This window comes from Trachypithecus francoisi, unplaced genomic scaffold, assembly GCF_009764315.1.
Source record: "Trachypithecus francoisi isolate TF-2019V2 unplaced genomic scaffold, Tfra_2.0 Lachesis_group0, whole genome shotgun sequence".
NCBI lineage: Eukaryota > Metazoa > Chordata > Mammalia > Primates > Cercopithecidae > Trachypithecus > Trachypithecus francoisi.
This window is the reverse complement of record NW_022681453.1, coordinates 76136321-76162829: the sequence shown is the minus strand read 5'-3', so window position 1 is coordinate 76162829 and position 26509 is coordinate 76136321. Positions and strand designations below refer to the sequence as shown.

Sequence of the window (26509 nt, the reverse complement as noted above, 5' to 3'; positions counted from 1 at the left end):
GACAAGTTTATTATCTTGATTAGGCTGATGGTTTCACAGATGTAAAACTATGTCAACATTTACCAAAGTCCACATTTTAAATATGTGCAAAATTTAACAAACTGTACACTTAAATATATAAATTATATCTCAGTAAAGCTGTTTTCAGAAGTTTGTATGTGAAGCACAACCCCAATAGATGCATAATTATGATGAATAATTTTCAAATTATTAGATATATTGAAAGAGAGACAGAAAGAGAGAGAAAATTGACAAATCTAGCAAAGCAAAGGAAAAGATACAAATGGGATGGGGAGAAAGCACAGCAAATGAGATATACAACATGATATTTGTAAAAGGTAATTGACTATGTAAGTGATCAGACCTAACTCCATCTCAGCCTCTGCTTCCTGAATGGCCTTGCTGACACACCAGGTCTAATCTTTAGATTCTCTAATTTGACAGGTCTAGCATGGATTTGGAGAATATATATAATTTTTTATGTGATTCTAATGTTCAACCATGTTCCAGCCCCATAGTAGAGATTTTCATACAATTATTTCCTGTACAATATAATTTAACTTTTATAAATTATCTTCAAGTCTTTTCTGTGATATCATTTAACATGCCCATTTTGACATTATCAAGTTAAGAGGTAAGTATAGTACTGTCTTACTTTGTTTTTCAGTAATATTTGAACAGATAGTCTTGAACCTAACTATGAGCCTCAGCTCAACCAGGGTTGGATGAAGAATTAATAAAGTTCAAGGACAGTGTAATGATGTCTATTGCGAAAATTTCTTGGTAATATTTATATGCAGAAACCTAATGGACAATGCTTTTTGGCCAAGTCAAAATGGTTTGATAAAAATATCATGCGCCAAGTGTCATTAGATTAGCTTTACATTAAAAATAGACTAAAAGTCCCTTTAAGGATAAAGTCCACAGTAACTGATGTGTCTAGAGGGAGAAAAATATACTTTTAAGACAAAATAGTTGTCTTAAAAGTCTCAGATGGCATGATTGAAGAATGAATATATTTTGTTTTAATTTCTATCATAACGAAAAAACTTTTAATGTTTTTTCTGCTATGGAGCAAATAGACTTATTTTTTAATTAAAAATAATTTCACTGTATTAAAAATGATTCATATGAACATTGCCAATATTTCGCTCCACAGAAATATGGAGGGGAGGGTCATGCCATCCCATGGCCACTTGCTTATCATGTAGCTCATATTTTATAAATAAATACCCCATGTCCTCTATGGTGCATATTTTGCTGCTTATATGGTCAATAGACATTAATTATTCAATAAATATATCACAATAGAATGTACACCATAAAAATACACAATTCCAATGTGGCACATCTGCAAAACTGTTAGGCATCAACACCTCTGTAGAGATATAATGAGTTCAGAAGAAGCTAATGTTCTCACAGGTGCATTCACTCTCTTACAAAGAAGACCAAAAATATAAATCCATTTTTATTAAGTAGTATAATTCTTATTATAATCTCACATCATATTTAATCTGGTTGATTAAAAGAGAAAGTGGCAACTGTAGAAACACTAATCTTACAGATATTAAAATAGAAATTTAGGGAAAGGCACATTTAAACAATGTTGGAGGGAATTTGACATATATAATCAACATAATTGACATATATATCAATAGTAAAATGCACAAACCCTTTGACCTGACAATTCCACTCAAGAAAGTTATCCTACAGATATATTCAAACAAAAACAAAGAGATACATGCACAAGAAACATTCTATGTGGTATTGTTTATACCACAAACAAAACTTAAAAGAAATAAACAAAACTTACAAGAATCTAAATGTCTATCATTACGGTTGTGTTTAATTAAATAATGATATAACTATACAATGGAATTTTATATAGCCACGAAAAAGAATGAGGTAGCTCTACTTGTCATGATATAAAATGATCTCTAAGACTTATATTATTAGGTTTTCATATGCATAGAACAGTAATGCAGTGTATTGCTCCCACTGGTGCCTTAACAAAGATAGGTGTATGTATATGTAAACAGACATATAAATAGACACATACCATAGGCATATAGACATGTCATATGTACATTAAAATATTTTGAAAGCATACACAAGAAACTATTCATGATTGCTCCTTCTTCAGTTATTTCTTGAGGAAATTTGGTTTTCATTATTTACTGTCCTGCACAATTTGAATATTTGGTCATGAGCACGTATTTTCTTTGTAATAACATCAGTTCTTCAGAGAACTAGCTCATAGCACCCAAGAATAAAAAATTCCAATTATACAAGGGTATGAATGAGAATCCATTAAAATGTCTTCTAAGAACTTTGGAAAACCTAATTTCAATATAAGTCTTCATTCTAGAACTGTAAGAAAATCAGACAGTCATTATAATGTATCTCGTTTGCTGTTGTTTCTTGGTACTAGAGTCCAACAACTTATAAAGTATGGAGGTCTGTGCCAACTTCACTTTGTAATGCCTGAGACGCTTTCACCTTGTTTGTAGTATCATAGAGAGGATTGTTTTTCTCTGTGTAGCTGGCATAGGGCTGCATTTCATCCTAAGAAAGAACTCAAAGTTAAAATCAATTCAAAAAATCATTACAGAAACTATCTGTATTTTTGTAACAGTTTCCCATAGCTTTAGTATTTCTAACAGGTGCTCAAGAGTGCTTATAATTGTGTTTCTGGGCCTATATAAACATAAGAGCAGGCTTTGTTCTATCATTTTATCAAAAAGTATTTGTTAACTACGTAAGTCTCTGTGTGGAGATAATGGCTCTGTGAAAGTAAGAATGGAGATGAATGAAGTGATATGAGAAGTACTCCAAAGGAGAGCTTTGGAGACTTAGTAAGCTACTTAGAATAAGAGATTAAGGAGCAGGATATGTTTTAAGTTTGTATAAGAGAAACATAATGATAGTATTGAAAAGGAAAAGTCAGGAATTAGAGATGCTTTCAAATTGGTGACAAGAAACACCAATTCATTTTCTCTAAAGATTACAGTCCAAAGGAGACAAACATCATGTGTATTAGGACATAGTTCATGAAGTGAAAATGTGGATCTAGAGTGATGTATAAATAGTATTTGATAGATAATTAACAAAGTAATCACACATATAAGCATTGCAAATCAGAATTGTTTTAGTTTTTCAACTGAAACACTAATATTGATACAAACTACAGATTATGTTGCTAGATTTTCAGACTATTGGCTTAAGTTTGCAATTACTCTTTTTTATCTTACCTCCTCAACAACTGAAGTAGATTCTGTTTTATTCAAATTATATTTTCTACAAAAATAAAATAAATTGAAGTGAATGGAGGAAACATCATTGTTTAGATTGAAAATGGGAAAATAAGACAGTATACTATTGACAATTGTGGTTAATTTTGATAGAAGCCATAATAAATCAGAAAGAAACTACTAGAAATAAGTGAATACTGCTCGTGGTTAATATCCCCAAATAAGAATATTCTGGATTTTGAAAAACTGAAATTATGCAATAGAAGCTTGATGCAATTGAATGCATGTAACAACTCCTCTTTGGTGCATAAAGGAATTGTAATTATTTACCCAAATGTAAAAATTAACATGCACTTTCTCTCCCAAGATGCTGCCCTAAATGGCCTAATTTTCCATGCTTCTGTGCCAAAGCAACCTAGCAGTCTCTCTCATCATTCAAAGTAGTCCAAGTCTAACACCTTCAAGATTTGATTATGGGACATTTGATGTTAACATCCTAATATACCCAATACAATCAATTCCATATTTCTGACTCTTTTCTAGCCTAATAAAGCTGAAGAAGAAAAAAAATTCATCAGTCAATACCTGCAGCCACTGATTTTCAATAACCAAATGAATCCCACGATGGTCAAAATAATAATAGTAAGGATGACATATGGCATATATAATTTTGCTGATTTTTTGGCACCTGGAACTATAGACAGAAAAATATATGGCTCAAATGTGATATAATCCAAATAATGTACTATCTGATTATTCAGTGTTAAAAAGAAATGAGCTATCAAACCATAAAAAGACATGGAGGAATTTCAAATGTATACTACTAAGTGAAACATGCCAATCTGGAAAGGTTACATATTATATGATTCCAATTGTAAGACATTATGGAAAAGACAAAACTAGGGAATAGTCAATAAATTATTGATTATCTGGTGGTGAGAAAGGAGGGAGGAATAGGAAGAGCAAGGAGGATTGTGTAGGACAATAAAGCTGTTCTGTATAATACTATACTGGTGGATACATGTCATTACACATTTGTCCAAACCCATGGAATGTACAACACCAAGAATGAACTCTAATGTAAAGTATGGACTTTACTGGGTGGTAATGTTGTATCAGTGGAGGTTCAACAATTCTAATAAATGTAACAGTCTGGTGCAGATGTAGGTGGGAGAGGTTGGGCATGGGCAAAAGTAGGGGATTTATGGGAAATTTCTGTATTTCCACTCAATTTTGCTGTGAACCTAAAACTGCTCTAAAACTTAATCTCTACTTAAAGTAAAGTTATCTATATTTATATCCATATCTATCTATCCATATAGATGATTTCATGATGTCTCACAGTACATGAAATTCATATCTGTAGTTTCATTTTCAACACTTCTGACCCATTAATAGTTTGAGAATTATTAAAATAAAACTGCTTTTTCAATACAGACTCCAGAGTTTTCAGCAAGACATCACCTTATATCAGGATTTTGTTGCTTTAAAGATTGATTAGTGGTGAATTCCTACCACTCTGTAATAGTAGAGTGTTTCTCCCCGCCAACTAAACGGGCAATTGTAAGGAAGATACTTGGAAAAGTAACCCTAATTCTGAAGTCATCTTTCTCCCAGGACATTGAAACTAAAATGAATACATAGCAGGAACTTTATTTATTAGCTGCTGACAGCAATACAAAACTCTATCTGACAAGTGTGCAAGTCAACAAAGGAATTGCCAGCCTGAGAGGCAATGATTTGCAAATTACGCTCCTGGTGTTGCATGAATATAGTTCAGGGGCAGCAGAAGGAGATGAAGTGGAGACTGAGCAGGCTGGCATCTGGTCCTTCCACTTTCCTTCCACAGTTGATGTTTTTAAATACTGAATTTCTCCATATGTTATATGAAAGTGAAATGTTTGGTTTCACTGTTTAGAACAACATTTTTTAAAATCCTGGCTTTCACACTACTAAGCTGTCTCTCATTGAATGTGTACTAGCAGAGGCTAAAGATCCACCGTGCAAGGAAAACATCAAGGAGATCCCTGCACTACATAGGAATTTGAATAAGAAGTTCCCTTCAATTCTGAGACACTATAAATCTGACATCATATTGTAATACGAAACAGTGATATTTCATACATAACCAAGGCACAACTGCTCTTTTCAGTAAATACTGCTAAACTCAAAAATCCCCACACATATGGTGATTTCAACACATGAGATTTTCTCTTCTCTCTCATTAAAACTTGCTAAAATGTTAGTAAAAAGAATGTTTTAAGTGTAGATCTGCAAAGACAAAGAGAAGAGGGATGAAGACAAGAACAGATGGAAGATTTCAAACTGTTTTTAAGTGAGAAATGAATAGAAAACTGGCTAATGATTTACAACATAGAATAAATACAAACCTTAGTACACACAAAACTCCAGGAAAACTCTAGAGTAGGAAGCATCAAATATAGAAAAACTAGTATGTGGAGGGGTGAAGTGTGGGGCTAAAAGTTGAGAGCTTCTTTGAAAGTTTGTCTTGAGAACAGGCAGGTTCTGTTGTCTCCCGCCGCATCTTATGTAGCACACATTACCCAGCCGGCAGAAGAAGGGGAGACTAGCAGATTGGCCTAGAGAAGATGACCTGGAGAGTCTCCAAAGTCAGGATCCAGACATCAGGGAGGGTGAGAATGAAATACCAGACTAAAGAGAGAGCTATAAAGGAAAGTCTGATTCTCAACAGTGGCACACTCACATGCACACTCACACACATACACACACTGCTCCCTTCCTTCCCAAACACTGGTAGTCAGGCTTATCTCTCCAAGGCCAGAAACTGCTGAGTTAATTTCTGCAGAGCCTGAACAGCCCCAGAGAAAAGGCCTTCAGATACATAACAAATCTCTAGTTATTAAAAATCACTTAGCTCCTTTTCACTGTGCTGAAGCTAACTTGTTGACAAATCCAACCATTAACTAGTAGAGCTTCCAGGTAGCTCATTAGTACTCACTTCAAAATGAATCCATACCCGAGGATTACCAAAGAGTTAAGAAAAGTCTCATGTATGAAAGAAAGAGTTAAAAACAAACAAATATATAGAAGACAGAAGAAACTCAGATTAAATAGACATAGGTTAAGTAGAGGATTGAGGCGATGAGAGTGTCCAGGACAATAGCTGTACAGCAGATCTAGAGGCCAATCAGGAGAGATCAGACCAAGCACATACAAAAACTCAAGAAGGAATGACTCTGAGAAAAAAATAGAACAGATTACCTAATAAATCTGACCATGTGGAAAATATATTACTAAGGGGTTCTCTAGTTTTGTCAATAGGCTTAGTGATAGTTCACAATAGGTACATACGTTCTTAAGGAAACAAAAAAGGTAAAGCACTTATGAAGTCCAAGAAAAAAAGTCATTTGAAAGTGAAAGCATGAGTGTATTTCTTGATATTTAAGCACTTAACAGTACTTAAATATTCAAATTAATAGGAACATAGGCTATTTAATGAAAAACTGTATTACCTCAATTGAAGTTTGAAGGAAAGGAAGAAGGTAATGTGAAATCCTCGTCTACCATAAGAAGTTGAGATTACATAATGTCTAAATTTGATACAGTAGGAAACAGCAGTATGAGCATGTTGTAAAAAATGAAACTAATTACTAGAAGAAACACTGTAAAATTTGAAAGTACTTACCTGAGGGGAGTTTAATGGAGATGGCAATTGGGTTGGAAAGACAGGGGTAGGGCTAATGTTTTTCATGAAGCCTAACAGAACAATTGCATTTTAAATATGTTTGTTGATATTTAATAGTTCTTAAATAACAAGAAATGAGAATAGGCTGATAGCAGAGAGTAAATAAACTAAACAGTGATTAAATGAACCACAGATGTTGTTATAAGATATTTAAGAAAATCAGTGATGAAAAGTCCAGAAAATAAAATTACACCAAACTAAAAATTCATAAAAGCAACTTATGAGTGAATGTAACCTTTGAATAAAACAATAACTACATGCTTCAAAGTACACTTTATCTTTCAATAAGCCATAAGTATTATTTTTAAAAGTATACTACTCATGCCAATTAACTACTAGCATAGAAGTGAACATTACTAACAGAATTAAGTTGCATTCTGAAAAAGGACTTTTTACAACAAATGTCTGTACTATTCTCCTAAACACATCTCTTTATTTTGGTTAGGGAAGAGAGAAAAATGAACAGCGGAGAAAGCATCCTCAAACAAAATGTATTTGCACAACTTTTTTTCTTAACTCCTTTGAAAGAATGGAGAAAAATAAAAAATAAAACTAAAAGAATCACTGACCAGGAAGTAGCTCTATGTACAGACTCTTGTTGCCAGTCAAATGGGAGACATGGCAGGTCACGGTAGACACATTGTGGCCCTCCCAGTGGCACATACTCTTAACAGTCACTGTGCCATTGCCCCAGTATTCTTGCTTAGTGGCACAATCCCCCTCTGGGATCCAGGAGATCTGAGCAGCTGGCTTCCTGCAACTGCCTTGCATACTGCAGTTCTATTCCTGCTTTCAAACAGGGTCACTTCAGGTGTAACTGCAGAGAGGAAAGGGGGAAAAAATGCTTCAGTTTTCACATAAAGTGTATGGAATTCAAAGAGATGTTTGTTTCAGTCACAAATCTGGTGATGTGAAATACCACAATATGTGATGCTCCTTACCTAGCACTTGGAGGTGATATCCACTATGGAAATTCCCATCAGGAGTTACCATTATGCATCTGTAATACCCGTCATGAGTGATGGCCACTGGGTGAATCTGAAGGTCCGAATTCTGATCAGGTGTGGAGACCCAGGTTATTCTCTCATCAGTACAGTTGGCTTCCTTGGTCTCATTTGTTTCTTTCCTGTAGGCTTTTGTGCAGGAAGGCTGGCCTCTCAGGATTATTTCCCATGTTATTACGATCAAATTTCTGAACGCAATAGGAGGGCAACAAAGTACAGCATTTGTATCCATCAGTACAGGCCATGAAATGTTAACTGGACGCATACATGAAAAGAGAAGGATAAAAGAAAAGCTTGATAAAGAACTTCATGTGTTACATTTATCCACAACATATTAAGTTACACTAGAACATAACTTTGCTGGTGACCTTATTTCAAAAATACTAGATCTTCATAAAAAATTAAAAATCTCAAAATATAAATAATATATTGAACCCAATCTAGAGATTAACCAATTTTCTCCTGTATTATGTATCATTAGAAATATTATATATAATAAAGTATTTTTGATATTAATTCAGAAGTTTTAATATCTAGAAACAAAGAGAATTGTAATTAGTGATGTGGCTGTCTCCTCCTCAGCCTTGGTGAGAACAAAAACGTCTACTCTAAGGTTTTTGTTTCAGACAAACATAAATGTAGTATGTATTAATATATAGTGCTTTCTTTTAAAGTAACTAATATAGCATTTGGGTTGAACTAGCTAGAAATTGTTTTAAGTTCATTTTTCTTTTTAAAAAATCACAGGCCGGGCGCGGTGGCTCAAGCCTGTAATCCCAGCACTTTGGGAGGCCGAGACAGGCGGATCACGAGGTCAGGAGATCGAGACCATCCTGACTAACACAGTGAAACCCCATCTCTACTAAAAAATACAAAAAAAAAAAACTAGCCGGGCATGGTGGCGTGTGCCTGTAGTCCCAGCTACTCGGGAGGCTGAGGCAGGAGAACGGCGTACCCAGGAGGTGGAGCTTGCAGTGAGCTGAGATCCAGCCACTGCACTCCAGCCTGGGCGACAGAGCGAGACTCCGTCTCAAAAAAAAAAAAAAAAAAAAAATCACAAAGTCAGTGAAATCCACAGATCTTTAAAAAAAATAATTATTCCACCAGTTGAACCATCCCATAAAAATGAAAAATGATAATGCCTAGTGATAAGAGATGCTTAGAAATATTTATTTCTTGTGAAAATGTAGTATGATATATAATTTTTAAAAAACAAGATTTATTTCCCTTTAGACATTTTTTATAAAAAATATTTTATTACAAATTTATGACATTATCAAATGTAGCCTTTGGATGAGTTTTCATTCCTTCCTATTTAGTCACACATATACTTTCAGATAGTTCAGATGTGAACTTAGCTCACAGATTTTATTTCTGTATATTCAATCCAATTATCAACAATAAAGGCGTAAGTTGATCCCTGTCGTCCATCATTTAAAGGAAAAATGAAGCCCTGCATCCTACAAGCATCTTCCAACAAAGAACCTCATGCATCCCAAAAATTCACACAATGTGTCAGTGACTTTGTAAGGGTTTGCTGAGAGGTGATTAGTCCACCAAAGTATTTGTCACTACTCACCTGTAACAAAGGTGAATGTCAGTGATTTCATCACTATAGCATAAGCAGAATCAGCTATAGAGAGGCAAACCTTTATGTGGATGAAGGATGTTTTTGCTAAACCCTGCATTTGATATCTCTCCTATCCTGTTTTGGTGTCACCTGTCTCTTATGTGGTTTGTACTCTAGCCCTTGCATTTCACAGCCAATTAATAAGTACATAACTAGATGAAGAAAGCAGTAATACTTTAACATAGATCTGAAAGGTAGTTAAATCCATGCTCCTTCCGCCACTCCACCTTAGCAAAGGTTCAGAGATAAGCAAGAACATGGCTTGTTTGGAGAACAACTAGAGGTTGGGTCATTCAGGATGCCTCATACCACAGTTCTCAGATCACCAAGTTCTTCAAGTAGTCATAAGTCTGGCTTCCAGTCAGGTCATTAGCTAATATTTCTAAGAAAGTTCAACTTTCCATCCCTCAGTGCTGGCCACTAGTAAGGAAGCATATTACCTTCTGCGAGTACTTTTGAGTGGTTCTGTGCAATCTGTTTTTCATCCATACATAAACTGCTTGAAGCTAGAAAATATTTAGAGAAGAATAAATGAAATCAATTTTATGTACTCAGAGTGAAAGCCAGTATCTCTCCACAAAGTCTTATTCAACATGATAGGCAATCAGTTCACCATAATTAAAATTACACAAAAATCATTGTAAAACAGAAATTAGAAGTCATGCCATCATTAGGGGACAAAATGTGTTAACATCTTGAAAATTATAAGTGGTTAATCAATATATACCTTTCATGATATACCTTGTTTTGAACTATTTTGAAAAAGGTAAACCTGCCTCTACTGCATCCTTCTTCCTCAGCCAGGGAGATTAGTCCATGCGAGCATCTCACATGAGCTGGTCGAATTATATCCCTTTCTTCAGCTACCAGTTCCCAATCAAAGTTATTTGGTCCAATGTTGGGCACCTCACCCAGGTGAATACAGCAATGCCCTTTCTCAAGAATTTTAGAAGCTTAACTGAGAAGGGTCCATCCATCTCTGTTCCTTTCTCATTTTTTTCTACTTATTAGAGTACAAAGGGAAAAATATAGCAGAAGCAAATGTCAGCAAGATGACTGACTAGAGGCCCTGGTGCACATCTCCACGAAAAGAAAGCAATAAATAGACAGCTAAGATTCTACTGGAGTATCAAAGGGAGAGTGCAGGAATGCAGAAAAGGAGTGGAGAGGTGCCTGTGGTCATCAGAAGCTCAGGAAGGAAGCATAAAAGCACCCTGCCTCTGGCACCCCATCTTCCCACATCCTCTTCCTGGATTGCTCCAGGCTCAGGAGGGAATTCCTCTTGCAGGGAAAACATAAGCAGAAGAACCCCACCAGCCCCTATAGCTACCGAAAAGAGTTACTTCAAGAGAATTTCACATTCCTCACAAGCCCTGAGCCTAGTTTGGAGTGCTACCATGAATTCACACGGCTGCATTCCTCCAGATAAGGGGCACAATGTATGCACCTGCTACCTCCCACCCACCCTCTGTGAGCCAAGCTGCAGCAGCAAGGGGCCGTCATGGACTAGAGCCACTTTTGCAGTATACCCTGTCCTGGGGACAAGTAGCCACTGTACCTCTCCAGCCCACCAGCCGGCTATACCTTTGCTGCATGGAGCCTGGGCTCAGGATTGGCTGTGACTCTGGTCCTGCACAGTAGGGAAACCAATCCCCTCTCCCCACACTTCCAGCCAGAGAAACAGTCTGGCAGTCCCACCCAGGACAAACCTGCCATTGAGCTGACCAAACCACTGCATGCCCTCTGAGAGGACCCAGCAGCTGACATAACCCTAGGCCAGCTGAGTGTACATGCATCCTCACCCAGGGTCTGAGAAACAGTCCTGTGCCTCCTCCCCAACAAACACGCCCACAGACATGTCCCCCGGCCTCCCCAGCAGCCCCATGCCCTCACTCAAGGCCTGAGAAATAGCCCTGCGAGCCCTCCACATGGCAGGCACACCTCCGGGACTAATCAGTAGCCCCACACCCACACTTGGGATCTGGGAAACTGTCAAGGGTGTCACTCCCAGAGGACACACCCCCAGACCTACACATCAGTTCCATACCCACAATCAGGGCCTGAGAAACAGCAGGGCAGATCCACTCCCAGGGGACATCCCCCCCAGGCCAGCCCAGCAGTCACAAGATCACACCCAGGTCCTGAGAAACAGCCCCACGAGCTCGCTGTTGGCAAACATAACCCCAGGCCTACCAAGGGGCCCCGTGCCTGTAACCAGAGCCTAAGAAACAACCCAGTGGATCCACCACTAGTGGAAACTCAGCCAGGCCAGCTGAGTGTCTGCATGCTCATGTCCTGGGCCTGAAAAACAGACGAGGGGCCCTTACCCTGAACACAACCCTAGATTGACAGATTGTGCATTCACACCCAGGATCTGAGAAACAACTCAGCAGGCACGCCCCTGGTGGACATACCTATATAGACCAGCGGAGCAGCTGGGGACCTGTGCCCAGAGCCTGAGTAATAACCCGGTGGGCCCACTCCCAGCAGACATTCCCCTCAGACTGGCTGAGTGGCTGCCCACCCACTCCAGAACCTAAGAAACAGCCCAGTGGGTCCACTCCTGGCAGACATGCCCTGAGGATAGCCAAGCAACCATGTGCTTGTGCCCTTGGCCAGAATAAGAGCCCCATAGTCCCAAACCCAGCAAGCCAGATGCCAAGTTGAGTAACTCACCATGTGCACACAAGCACCCATGACCTGAAAAAAGCAGGCTGGCAAACCAACTCCCAGCAAAGCTGTGCCACTGCTGCCACAAACTCTCACCACCTAGGTCATGGGGATGCTTGCGAACATCATTAGAATGCGTGAATAAGCTTTTTCTTAAGAAGCCTACACCATAAAATTAGAAGAGGCGACAGTTGCACTAGATATGTAGGTATCAACATAGAAACACATCAAACATGAAAAAGCAAGAAAATATGGAATACGATTCAGCCATAAAAAATGAAATCTTGTCATTCACAGCAACATGGATGGAACTGGAGGATATTATGTTGAGTGGAATAAGCCAAGAACAAAAAGCCAAACATCACATGTTCTCATTCTATGCAGAAGTTGAAAAAAAGTTGATCTCATAGAAGTAAAAGGCAGAACACAGACTTCTATAGACTACAAAGGGTAGGGGAAAGGGGGGAATACAGGAAATTTATTAAAGGGTACAAAATTATAGCTATGTAGGATGAACAAGTTCTATTGTTTTATAGTATTGTAGGATGACTTCAGTTCACAATAACATATCACATGTTTTCAAAGAGCTAGAAGAGGATATTGAATGGTCCCAACACAAAGAAATAATGTTTGAAGTGAAGGATATGCCAGTTACCATGATTTCATTACTACAAATTGTATGTATCAAAATATTACTATGTACCCCATAAATATGTGCAATTATTATGTGTCAATTAAAATTAATATAAATAAGTAAATAAAGCAGAAGCAGGAGAGGAACAGAGATGAGAGTCCTCATCTAGTTCAACTTTCTACTTCCATAATTTCTGAGACCAACACACATTCCTTCCCTTGAGCTCTGTAGAATTTTTTACAATCACAATAGTTTTAACCTATTTCAAATTTTGTTTTTGAAAAGTTGCTATATTGTAGCTTAAAAAAATGAAAAAAAATGAGAAATACTTTAAATAATAATGACTAAGAATTTTCTCCAAATTAATGTCAGACACTAAACCATAGATCCAAGAAACTCAGAGAACGCCAAGCAGAATAAATGCCAAAAATAACCTACACCTAGATGTATTATTTTCAAATTACAGAAAATCAAATGTAAAGAAATACTTCAGAAATAAGGCAGAGGGGAAGAACACCTTACCTACCAAGAAGCAAAGAAAAGAATTATAACCTGTATTTTTTAAATCATCGCTAGATTACTTATAATACCTAATACAATGCCTGTATATCACTACATCCTGTGGATTCAATGTAGTAAGGCAAATCCAAGTTTTGTTTTTTGGAAATTTGTGGATTTTTTTCCAAGTATTTCCAATCCATGATTGGTTGGATCCACAGATTTGAAACCCATGGATACAGAGGGCCAACTCTATTTGCAAAAGACATAGCCGATAAAAGACGATTATCCAAAACACATAACTCTTAAAACTTGGCAATGTGCAAGCAAACAACCAGATTAAAAAACAGGTCAAAAATCTTAACAGACACTTTACCAAAGAAGATATATATGGAAAATGTATATATTTATGGAAAATAAGCATACAAAAAGATGTTCTACATCATATGTCATCAAAGAAAGGCAAATTAAAACAACAGTGAGAACCACTACACACTAAAGGCAAGGAGTGGAGCAACAGGAGCGTTCATTAATTGGTAGCAGGAATGCAAAGTGATACATCTACTTTGAAAGACAGTTTGGCAGTGTCTCACAAAACTAAGCAATATCCTACCATGCAATCCAACAATCATGCCTTTTGTATTTATCCTAAGAGTTGAAAACTTATATCCACGCAAAAACCTGTGCATGGGTGCTAATTGCAGCTTTTTTCATAATTGCCAAAACTTGGAAGCAGCCAAGATGTCTTTTACCAGGCAAATAAACAAACTGTGGTATAGTCAAACAATGGAATATTATTCAGTACTTAAAAAAAAAGAGCCATTAAGACATGGAAAGTCATGAGGGACACTTAAATGCATATTATTAAGTGAAAAAAGCCAGTCTGAAAATGCTACATACTATAACATTCCAATTACATGACACCCTGGAAAAGACAAAATTATGGAGACAGTATATCAGGATTGCCTGAAGTTAGCAGGCAGGGAAGGATGAATAGGTAGAATAGAGAGGATTTTTGGGTCAATAAAATTACTCTGTAAAATATTATCATGGTGGAGACATGTCATTATGCATTTGCCTGAAAACATTCATATTCAACACCAAGAGTGACCCCTAATGCAAACTTTGGACTTTTATAAGGGGATAATGATGATGTTTCAATGTAGGTTCATTAATCGAAACAAATGTACCACTCTAGTCGGGTATGTTAATAATGGGGGAGGCTTTGCATGTGTCGGGGCAGAGTTATATGGGAAATCTCTGTACTTTCTCTGTACTCAATCTCTGTACTCAATTGTGCTATGATCCTAAAACTTCTCTAAAAAAATAAAGTCTATTAACTTTTCTTTTCTGTTTCAATGTTAATTATAATGGCAAACAAAAATTTTAGAGACAATAGGGTTGAGAGAGGATATAGAAAATAAATCATTAACACCTATTAAGACCTGCTTATTAAAAAGTGCTCTGGGATAATAATCTAGGTTTCAAAAGTTGAATAACAAATTTTTTGAATAGGCCATGGTTTTGTTTAGTGATCCCATTCTTAAAATAGGTACTAAATAAGCATAGAAATAATTTCAGAATGAAAATTTCATCAACACTTAAATATAATATCATTTAGATAATACAGATAATGCATGAGACAATTCAAGATCCTAAAATGTAAAACTTATATGCACATCAAGCACTCCCCTACTAGAATTATTATTAAAAGATGGACACTACCTAAAGCATGATTCTCCTTGCTAGTTTGCAGCATTAATGAGTTGTTTGGTTGAGCAGCACCCTCCGCTTCTGAATATATGCATTTTGAAAAAGACATTGGGGGAGAGAGAAACATGCATTAATAGATCTGACTGCTAGTTAAAATCATATTTTTTCACATTCTTCAGACTATTTTTGTATTGCAGTTACCAATGAATATCTAAATTATGACAGCCAAGCAAAAGTCTTGGCAAAATTTGTCCCAGTATAAACTTTTGACTTGCTCTTCCTGACTCTGGCATAGTCCTGCTTTAAACCCAGAGTGCCCATCACTACAAGCCCCCCTCTCTTGCTTTATATTCAAGTCTTCTTCCAGGCTTATATGCATTTAGTCTATCTCTGAGTGTGGAAGAAATTATTTTACTATCCTTTACAGGCTTTTCAAGCACCAATGAGGAGGTAAAAATAGTTTAGTGGGGACTATTGATTGGATGCTGGTATGGAACAAAAGGATTTTCCTAAGCATTGCTGAAATCACATCATAGAATCTATGATGGGAAAAAGGTCCCCAACCTTTTTGGCACCAGGGACCCATTTTGAGGAAGATAATTTTTCCATGGACAAGGGAGAAGGGAGCATGATGGTTCTCGGATGAAACTGTTTCACCTCAGATCATCAGGCATTAGTTCAATTGTCATAAGGAATGCATAACCTAGATTCCTGGAATGCACAGTTCACAATAGGGTTCATGCTCCCGTGAGAATCTAATGCCTCCAACTGATCTGACAAGAGGTGGAGCTCAGGCTGCAATTCTCACTCACCTGCTGCTCACCCACTGCTGTGCAGCCCAGTCCCTAACAGGCCAAGGACTGGTACCAGTCTGCAGCCCCGGGGTTGGAGACCCGTGATATAGATAATGGCCTATTAAGTTCACATTTCTGTAAAGCAAGCTCTTAGTGAGAACTGGTAGTACACATCTTTTAAGCAGCAATTATTGGCAAAGTACTCTGCTAGGCACAGAGATATCATAATAAACAATACCCCCTTTTCTCCAAGAGCTTAAGATCCAGGAGAGGCAGCAGCTAGGGAAACAATTAAAATGCAAAGTTTTCAGTGCAATGATCAAAGCTGCATGTGATGTACAGAAGTTTAAAAGAAGAGATGTTTAAATTCCAGGAAAACAGGAGTAAGAGATTAGGCACGCTTTTCTATAATAAGTAACTTTTTAGCTGGATCTAAGTACATGAGGAGTTTTCCAAGAAGACAGAAGGGAAAATGCAAACAAAAATAACGGCATTTAAAGGAGGTACAAAGCCAAATACAAATTTACAAGAGTTATAAATAGTTTAGTCTTGCCATGAAATGAGAAAATCTGGATGTATAATTGGAGTTGAGGCTGGATATTGGCAGGCTCTAACTGTGCAAGGCACAAAGCTCCTAGAATGTGTTCACAAGGAAAAGATACACTCGTAGCTTATCTACAGTGAGTGTATCTGACTAGCAAAGAGACACATTTTAGAGTAAATTTTAATGCTCAGTGTTTCTCTGGAAAAAGTTTGAATCTAGTACCCCTTTCAGCTGCCATTTTCTTTAACAAACTGTTCTTTCAAGATAATTTATTGAATGAGTATAATAGGAATAGATTTTGGGTAATTTGCCTATGTTCTTTACTTCCATCTCTCTATAACTAGAAGATATTATTATTCTCATTTTATGGATAAATGTAGATTAAGTGATTAAGCAATTTGACCAAGACTTCCTGGCTAGTAAGCTGCTTCAGTTGCCCAATTATGAATCTTAGCGCAAGTAAGCCTTACTGCTATGAGTAGAAATCAAGGGTTAGAGCCTAAGAAATATGCTAGGATAGATACACAACTCAAATTAACCCAAATTGAAGTGAGTTTAAGCCATGTTATTGCAAGAGCACTGAGAGACAAACTTTTAAAAAAGCAGATCGAATGGCAAGTCCATAAAATCATGATTACAAAGGCACCTGGACACAAACATTATGAATTCTAGATCTGAATGGGAATAGTAAGTTAGGGAAGAGACAACTGTCAGAATTCATGGGCTTAGAACAGTGGCTTGCTCAGCTCCCTGGTACATGGCTGGATGAAGCTGAATTAAAAATAAAGGTCAACCCAAACCTGTAGCAAACCGGACTAAACATATGGACAGAGATTTTATGGAAAAAGAAGTAAAAATGTCTCTTAGTCATATGAAAAGATATTCCACATCAGTCATGGGAAGAGGAATCCGAATTAAAAGTATTTAGAAATACCCTTTCTCATCTATAACTGGCAAAATCCAAAAGTTTGACAATATACCCTGTTGGGTGAGGTTGTGGAGAGATAGGTATGTCTGTATGTTGGTATTGTTCAATTTTATAGTGAGGAAGAAAGAAGATATAGATGTAAAATAAGTAAGTTTAATACAAAAATTAGCCAGGCGTGGTAGCAGGCGCCTGTAATCCCGGCTACTTGGGAGGCTGAGGCAGAGAATTGCTTGAACCCAGGAGGCAGAGGTTGCAGTGAGCTGAGATCGCGCCACTGCACTCCAGCCTGGGCAACAGAGGGAGACTCCATCAAACAAACAAAAAACAAAAAAAAAAAAAAAAGAAAAAGAAAAAAAATCCCCTCAGTCCTCAATTTTAATGAAAAGTATCAGTATCAACTTAAGATGTATTTTTCTTTCAAAATACCTATTTCTTATCTGCTGCTAAGTTGGGGGGGGTAATTCATTACATATAAACAGCCAATAAAGCTATCATCCACATTGATAATTCATATTTTTAGAACACTAACCCAGCATCTGCAGAATACAGTCTTTGCAAGTGCACATCGTATGTTCACTGAGTTTAACTACATTCTTTGCCACAAAACAAGTCTCAAAAACTTTAAAAAAACTAAAGTCATACAAAAGATATCCTCCAACCGAAACGGAATTAAATTAGAAATCAATTACAATGAGATTTTTAAGAAAATATCAAATATTTAGAAATCAGACACATTCCTAAGCAACCCTTTGCTCAAAGAAGAGATTCATAAAGAAATTATTTTTCACTGGATAGTAATGAAAATACAACATGCCAAATTTTGAAATAAGCAGCTAACACATTGGTTTTAGGAAAAGTAATACCTTTAGGTGCTAATTTTAAAGGAAGAAAAGTGTAAAATTCACCCACGGATGCAAGAAACAAAAGAGAGAAAAGACAGTAAGAAATCTAAGAGCAGAAATCAATAAAATAGGAAACAAGTAATGCAAAGAATTAAGGAAATCAAAAGCTGCTTCTTTAAAAAGATCATCAACATTTATAAATCAACAACTAGACTGATCAAGAAAAAAAATAGAAAGAACACAAATCTCTAACATCAGGAAGGAAAGAAGGGTCATTCATACAGATTTACATTCGTGAAAGGAAAAATGAGGGAATATTATTAACAAGATTATGCTAATCAAATACAGTAATAGTTGAAATGGACAAATTCTTTGAAGACAAAGCTTTTGAAACTTAAGAATAAAAAAACTGAAAAGCCTTATATCTTTAAAAAACTGAATTTGTTGATAACAAGCCTTCTATCAAATTGGCTACACTGACAAATGTAAGCAAACATGTAAGAAAAAAGTAATATTAATTTTACACCAAATCCTTTTAGAAAATCAAGAAGAGAACACTTTCTAACTCATTTTATGAAGGTGGAATTAACTATATATCAAAACTATATAAACACATTACAAATTAAAAAACAATGACTGGCAACACTTACAAATGATACAAAATTTTTCACAAAATATTAACAAATCAAATCTTGCACTATGTAAGAAGTAAAATATTAGGCATAGAATTTTCAGAGATGCACTTTAACAGTTTTTCTTCTCTTCCTAGAACTAAATGAACTTAGTAAAGTAATAACATAAAATACTAATAATATTTTAAAACAATTACATTTTTCGATACTAGCACAAAAAATTGGAAAATGAAATTTTTTAAATGTTTACAATAATGCAAGAAAATACCTAGAAAAAAAGGTAATAAAAGTTGTGTAAGACCTGTATAATGAAAACTATAAAATATTGCTGAGATGAATTAGATAAACCCTATATAATGGAAAGTCCCAATATTATTAAGATGTCAATTCTCCTCAAGAACAGTGTCAACCAAAATGTGGTAGCCTTTTCTGTGTAAATTGATAAGATAATTCTAAAATTTATATATGAATGCAAACCTAGAATAGCCAAGCTGCTTATTTAAAAACAACAACAAAAAAAAAGAGAGAGAAAAAAAAATCTACTTAAGTTTAAGCTTAACTCTGTAGCTGCAGTAATCAAAACAATCTGGTCTTGGCTAAAAGATAATCACATATATCAGTGGAATATAATACATAATCCAGAAACAGACACACACATTTATACTTTATTGACTTTTATCTCTTTGGGTAAATTTATCAATTTATCTCTTAGTATTTTATTTTCTGTAGCTATTAAAAATGGGATTTTCTTTACTTCTTTCTCAGATAGTTCACTGTTAGTGTATAGAAAAGCTACTAATTTTTAATGTTGATTTTATATCCCGCAATTTTACTAAATTCATTTCTTAGTTCTAAGAATTTTTCATGGAGTCTTTGAGTTTCCCATATATAAGATCATGTTGTCTGCAAACAGGAACGATTTGACTACTTTTTTTTTTTTTTTTTTAGACAGAGTCTTGCTCTGTCGCCCAGGCTGGAGGGCAATGGTGCAATCTCGGCTCACTGCAAGCTCCACCTCCCGGGTTCACGCCATTCTTCTGCCTCAGCCGCCCAAGTAGCTGGGACTACAGGCGCCTGCCACCACGCCCGGCCAATTTTTTGTATTTTTAGTAGAGACAGGGTTTCACCGTGTTAGCCAGGATGGTCTCGATCTCCTGACCTTGTGATCTGCCCACCTCGGCCTCCCAAAGTGCTGGGATTACAGGCGTGAGCCATCACGCCCGGCCAACTTCTATATTTTCTATCTGGATCCCTTTATTTCTTTCTCTTGCCTAATTCCTCCAGCTAGAACTTCCAGCATTATGAGGAACTATTATTAACAACTTTATGCTCCCAGTACCATGTTGAATGGAAGTGGCAAGAGTGGGCATCCTTGTCTTGCTTCTGATCTTAGAGGAAAGATTTTCCATTGTCCCCCATAAAGTGTGATGTTAGCTGTGAGTTTTTCATGTATAATCATTACTGTACTGGAGTACTTTCCTTCTATACCTAATTTATTGAGAATTTGTATCATGAAAGGATGTTGAATTTTTTAAAGGCTTTTTTGCATCTATGGAAATGATCATCTGGTTTCTGTTCTTCATTCTGTTCACGTGACATATCATGTTTATTGGTTTGTGTCTATTGATCCTTACATTCCTGGGATGGAAGTCCACTTGATCATGATGAATGGTCTTTTTAATCTGCTATTTATTTTGGCTTGCTAGCATCTTGTTAAAGATTTTCTGCATTTAAGTTTACCAGGGATATTGGCCTATAGTTTTCTTTTTATCTAGTGTCCTTGTCTTATTTGGGTGTGAGAGTAATTCTGGCCTCGTAAAATGACTTTGGAAGTATTCCTTCCTCTTCAATTTTTGGAAGAATGAAAAGAATTAGTATTCTTCTTTATATGTTTGGTAGAATTCAGCTGTGAAGCCAACAGCTTCTGGACTTCTCTCTGATGGATGATTTTTTATTACTGATTTAATCTCTTTACTTATTACTGTGATGTTCAATTTTTTTATTTCTTCATAATGCAATAGTGGGAGGTTGTATATGTCCAGGAATTTATCCGTTTCTCCTAGCTTATCCAATTTGTTGGCATATAATTGTGTTTATAACAGTCTCTTGTGATCCTTTGTATTTCTACGGTATCAGTTGTAATGTCTCCTTTTTCATTCTCATTTTATTGATGTGAATCTCTTTTTTTCTTAATTTATCAGCTACAGGTTTGTTGATTTTATTTATCTTTTTTAAAAGCAACTCATTTCATTAATTTTTTTCTATAGTTTTTCTAGTCTCTGTTTTATTTATTGATGTGCTGATATTTATTCTTTGCTTCCTTTTACTAATTTTGGGTTCAGTTTGTTCATGTTTTTCTGGTTCCTTACGTTCAACATTCTGTCCCGACCCGCGGGATGAACAACGCAGACCCTGGAGGAGGGGGTGGGAATGGAAAGAGACAAGAGACACAAGAAATGGAGACAAGACAGTGCTCTGATCAAGTCTCGTTTAATGGTGGAAAAGCAACGCCTTATATAGGCTGACAATAGGGGGAAGGCTAGGAGCAGGCGGGGAATGAAAGACGTCACCGGGCGCATGCTCGGTAGGCTTAGTGTCTCCCGGGCGCGGGAGGTAATTTACCCGCCGGCGGGAAAAGTTCGCGCGCGCGGGAAGGTTTGATGATGAAGAACCAGGAAGTGCGCCATCTTGTCTCCGCAATGTGGAGCTTAAGCAACAGAGGCCACAGCAATATCCGGGCTACACGGCTCCGGACAACATTCGGTTGTTTGAGATTTTTCTTCTTTCTTAATGTAGGCATTTATTGCTATAAATCTTCCTCTTATAGCTGCTTTTGCTGTATCCCATAGGTCTCAGTATGTTGTATTTCCATTTTTATTTGTCTCAAAAAATGTTCTTGGCCGGGCGCGGTGGCTCAAGCCTGTAATCCCAGCACTTTGGGAGGCCGAGACGGGCGGATCATGAGGTCAGGAGATCGAGACCATCCTGGCTAATACGGTGAAACCCTGTCTCTACTAAAAAAAATACAAAAAACTAGCCGGGCGAGGTGGCGGGCGCCTGTAGTCCCAGCTACTCGGGAGGCTGAGGCAGGAGAATGGCGTAAAACCCGGGAGGCGGAGCTTGCAGTGAGCTGAGATCCGGCCACTGCACTCCAGCCTGGGCGGCAGAGCAAGACTCCGTCTCAGAAAAAAAAAAAAAAAAAAAGTTCTTAATTTCTCTTTTAATTTTATTAGTCAATTGGTTGTTCAGGAGTATATTGTTTAATTTCCATGTATTTGTGAAGTTCCTCCTGTTACTGATTTCAGGTTTTATATCATTATGGTTGCAGGGGATACTTGATATGATACCAATTTTCTTAAATTTGTTAAAACTTGCTTTGTGCCTGTAATATTGTAAAATATACATTTGGGTTTTGACTCTGTTTCCTGATACAGAACTCCTAAAATCCTTAAAGTCTCCAAAATGATGTCTTTTGCGTATGCTCATTAGTTGACTGGTGGTTAGTATCTTCAGGATCGTGGCTAGTCACTGGGAAGACCAAGGCATGACAAGAGGGTTAACTTTCAGCCCCACCCTTCAACCTCTGGGGAGGGTAAAGGTGCTGACGGTTATGTTGATGACCAGTGGCCAATGGCTAATAAATTATGCTTATCTAATGACCTCCATAAAAACCCAAAGGACTGGGTTCAGAGAGTTTCCAGATAGCTAAACATATAGAGGTTACTAGAAGGTGGTGTACCTGGAAAGAGCATGGAAATTCTGCACCCCTTCCCACATGCCTTGCCCTATGCACTTTTTCATCTGTATCCTTTGTAATATCTTTTATAATAAACTAGTAAATATAAGTCAGTGTTTCACTGAGTTCTGTGAGCCGTTCTAGAAAATTAATCGAACCCAAGGAGGGGGTCATGGGAACTCAGACTTATAACCAGCCAGTCAGAAGCACAGGCAAGATAACCTGAGGCTTGGGATCTGATGTTTCCTTCAAGTCAACAGCATCAGAATTGAATGGAATCAGGATACAACCAGCTGGTGTCCACTGCAGAATTCATCGCTTGGTGTGTAGAAACAAACAAACTTTTGGTCACAGAATTCATCAGTGTTCATTGTTATGGTGTGAGAGAAAAGGAAAAACAATTTGAGTTGTTTTTCCACTCACAAAGTGGTCTAACATATGATCTGCCCTAGAGAATGTTTCATGTGTGGTTGAGAAAAATGTGAATTCTGCAGCTGAAGGATGGAATGTTCTATATATGTCTGGTAGGCCCGTTTGGTCTACAACATAGTTTAAATGTGATGTCTCATTGAATTTTTTGCCTGGATAGTCTGTCCCTTGCTAAAACTGGGGTAGTGAAGTCCCCTAATGTTATTGTTTTGCAGTCCATCTTTCCCTTTAGATCTATTAATATTTGATTTTTATATTTAGGTGCTTCAGTGTTGGGTACATGTATATTTACAATTGTTATATGCCCTTACTGAATTGACCTCTTTATCATTATATAAAGACCTTTTTTGTCTGTCTTCACGGTTTTTGATTTAAAGTCTATTTTATCTTATATAAGCACAGTTACTCCTGATTGTTTTTTATTTCCATTGCATGAAGTATCTTTCAGTGCATGTGTCCTTACAGGTGAAGTGAGTCTCTGTAGGCAGCATATAGTTGGGTCTTAATTTTTTTTAACCATTCAGCCACAATATGTCTTTTGATTAAGAAACTTAATACATTTGCAGTCAAGGTGATTATTAATAGTAAGGACTTATGACTACTATTATGTAAATTCCTTTTTAGCTGTTTTGTAAATCTTTTGTTCCTTTTTTCCACTCTTACCATTTTTCTTTTTGGCTAAGTGATTTTCTCTAGTATGTTTTGATTCCTTGCTTTTGTGTGTGTATGTACTATGGGTTTTTGTTTTGTGGTTACCATGAAGCTTACAAAAATATCTTACGGTTGTAACAGGTAATTTTAAGGTGATAATAACTTAACTTTGATAATTAAAAAAAGCTCTATATTTTTGTTCCACTCACCACCCACCTCCCAACATTTTGGATTTTTGATGTCACCATTAACATCTTTTATATTGCATATCCCTTAAAAACTATTGCAATTATTTCATTTGAAATCGTTTTTCTTTTAACCTTCAAACTAAAGATATAAGTGATTTGCAGACCACAATTACAGTATTAGAATATTCTGAATTTGACTATGAGCTTTATGCTATTAGATGTTTTTGCATAACTCATTAGTGTCCTTTTCCTTCAGCTTGAAGAACTTCCTTTAGGATGTCTTTTTAAAAATTATTTATTTATTTCTTTATTTGAGATGGAGTCTTGCTCTGTTACCCAGGCTGGAGTGCAGTGGCATGATCTCGGCTCACTGCAACCTCCGCCTCCTGGGTTCAAGTGATTCTCTTGCCTCAGTCTCCTGAGTAGCTGGGATTACAGGTGCCCACCACTACTTATGAGTCAGGTCTGGTGGTAAGAAATTCCCTCATCTTCTGTTTATCTGAGAAAGTCTCTGTCTCCTTCATTTCCTAAGGACAGTTTTGCTAGTTACAGTATTCATGTAAGGTAGGGTTCATGTAGGGTTTTCCTTTTTTTTCTGTACTTTAAATATATGATCCTACTCTTTTCTGGCCCATAAGGTTTCTGCTAAGAAGTCTACTTCTAGGCCCATTTGAGCTCCTTTTTATGTTATGTTATTGCTTCTTTTCTTTTGCTGCCTTCAGGATCCTCTCTCTGCCTCTGATTTTTGACAGTTTGATTATAATATGTCTTGGGGTAGTCTTACTTGGATTCAATCTGATTGTACAGTTTTGATTTTCCTTTACCTGAATATTTTTATCTTTCTTCAGGTTTGGAAAGTTTTTTGCTATTACTTCCTTAAGTAAGTCTTCTATCCCTTTATCTTTCTCTTCTCCCTCTTGAACTCCAATGACTCAAACATTTTGCTCTTTTGATGCTGTCTCACAAATCCTGTGAGCCTTCTTCATTTCTTTTCATTCGTTTTCTTCTTTCTCCTATGGCTATATATTTTCAAATAACTTGTTTCAAGTTCACAGATTCTTCCTTTTGCTTGATAATTCTACTGTTGATACTCTACATTGTATTTTTCAGCACTAGGATTTCTGTTTGATTTTTTTGAAATTATTTCAGTCTCTCTATTAGATTTCCTTTTCTGGCCACTTAATATTTTCCTAATTTCATTGAATTGTTTTTCTTGAACTTTGCTGAGCTTCTTTAAAACAGTTATTTTTGAACTCTTGGTCAGTCTATTCAAACATCTCCATGTCTTTGTGGTTGGTCACTGTCACTTTATTTTGTCTCTCTGGTGATGTCCTGTTTCCCTGATGGTTCTTGATCCTTGTGGCCATGCTCAATGTCTGTGCATTTGAAGAAGAAGGCACTTCATAGATTGACTCTGGGTGGGAATGCTTTCCAACAGTAAGCTTTTCCAGAGATCCTGGGAAGACCTACTGGCATAATCCCTATGTCCTAGATCACTATGGCCATTGGAGCACTAGGAGCATCCTAAGCCTAGTACTACTATAGCCAGGCTGGAATCCCTTGGCCACGAGATTGGTTTGGTGTTGGAGTTCACCCAATACCATGTAGCCACTGAGGCATGCCTACCTCTGAAGTTTGTTCAGAGACCAAGGACACTGTAGTCAGCTGACAGTGATACAGAGCGCTGATTGAGTTTGCCTCACATGGGTTATGGGTTCCCACCTGATGCTGGGGTGGGTCTGGTGTCCACAGGCACCAGCCTGCTGTCAGTGGTCATCGGAGTCTTCCCAGTGCTGCATTTCACTCTGGTGGGTCCAGTGTTGGGGTCCAAGGCAAAGTTCCATGTTTATTTTCCCTCTTTCCCCCAAGTAGACAGTATTTCTCATCACACTGTGCTGTCTAGAATTGGGTAAGAAGTGACACAAGTAATTTAAAACTGTAATTTTAAATTTACAAGAGATTGTAATTAAAACCTCTTCAATATATCTTTTCTTATTAATACACTTATAACTAGGCACTGTGTTCTCTCACTTGGTTTCTTTAGCTCTTGTTAAGGTATTTTCATGTGCAAATAGTTGTTCAAATTGATGTTTATATAGGGGAATGATTGCTAAAGAGTTCTATTCCACCTTCATGCTCCACCCTCCAACCAATCTATTGATTTAAAATAAAAGTGTTAAGGCAATTTTACAAAGAACTACAAGTTATTCAACAACACATGATGGAACAACTGGTTATACATATGCAAAAAAATGAACTTCAATCCTTTACACATACACAAAAAAATTACCTATAATTGGATTGTTGGCTTAAATGCAAAAGTTGAAACTGTGATACCCCTAGAAGAAAATATATAAGAGCATCTCTGACTTTGACACAGGCAAAGATTTATTGGGACATAAACAGAACAAGCCATGAAAGAAAATTTGATAAATTGAACACTAACAAAATTTAAATATTTTGCTTTTAGAAAGATATCATTAAGATAATGAAAGACAAAACACAGAGTAAAAGAAAATATTTGCAATATACATATCTAACAAAAGACTGCTATGTAGAATATGTAAAGAACTGTTACAATTCAATAACTTTAAAAATCAATTAAAAGCTGGGCAAATGATTTGAACAGACCCCTCAT

General features: G+C 36.7%; 1 protein-coding gene across 1 annotated transcript in view; it reads right to left on the bottom strand.

The window, feature by feature from the left end:
- Positions 1–1461: 1461 nt before the first annotated feature.
- CD200R1 (CD200 receptor 1) overlaps positions 1462–26509 on the bottom strand; it is a 41175-nt gene continuing 16127 nt past the window's right edge. Inside the window, 8 exon segments of the mRNA XM_033211280.1 lie at positions 1462–2565; positions 3252–3297; positions 3837–3945; positions 7548–7730; positions 7733–7795; positions 7920–8237; positions 10053–10118; positions 15140–15208. Coding sequence (XP_033067171.1) covers positions 2443–2565; positions 3252–3297; positions 3837–3945; positions 7548–7730; positions 7733–7795; positions 7920–8237; positions 10053–10118; positions 15140–15208 — 977 coding nt within the window. The 3' untranslated portion in view covers positions 1462–2442.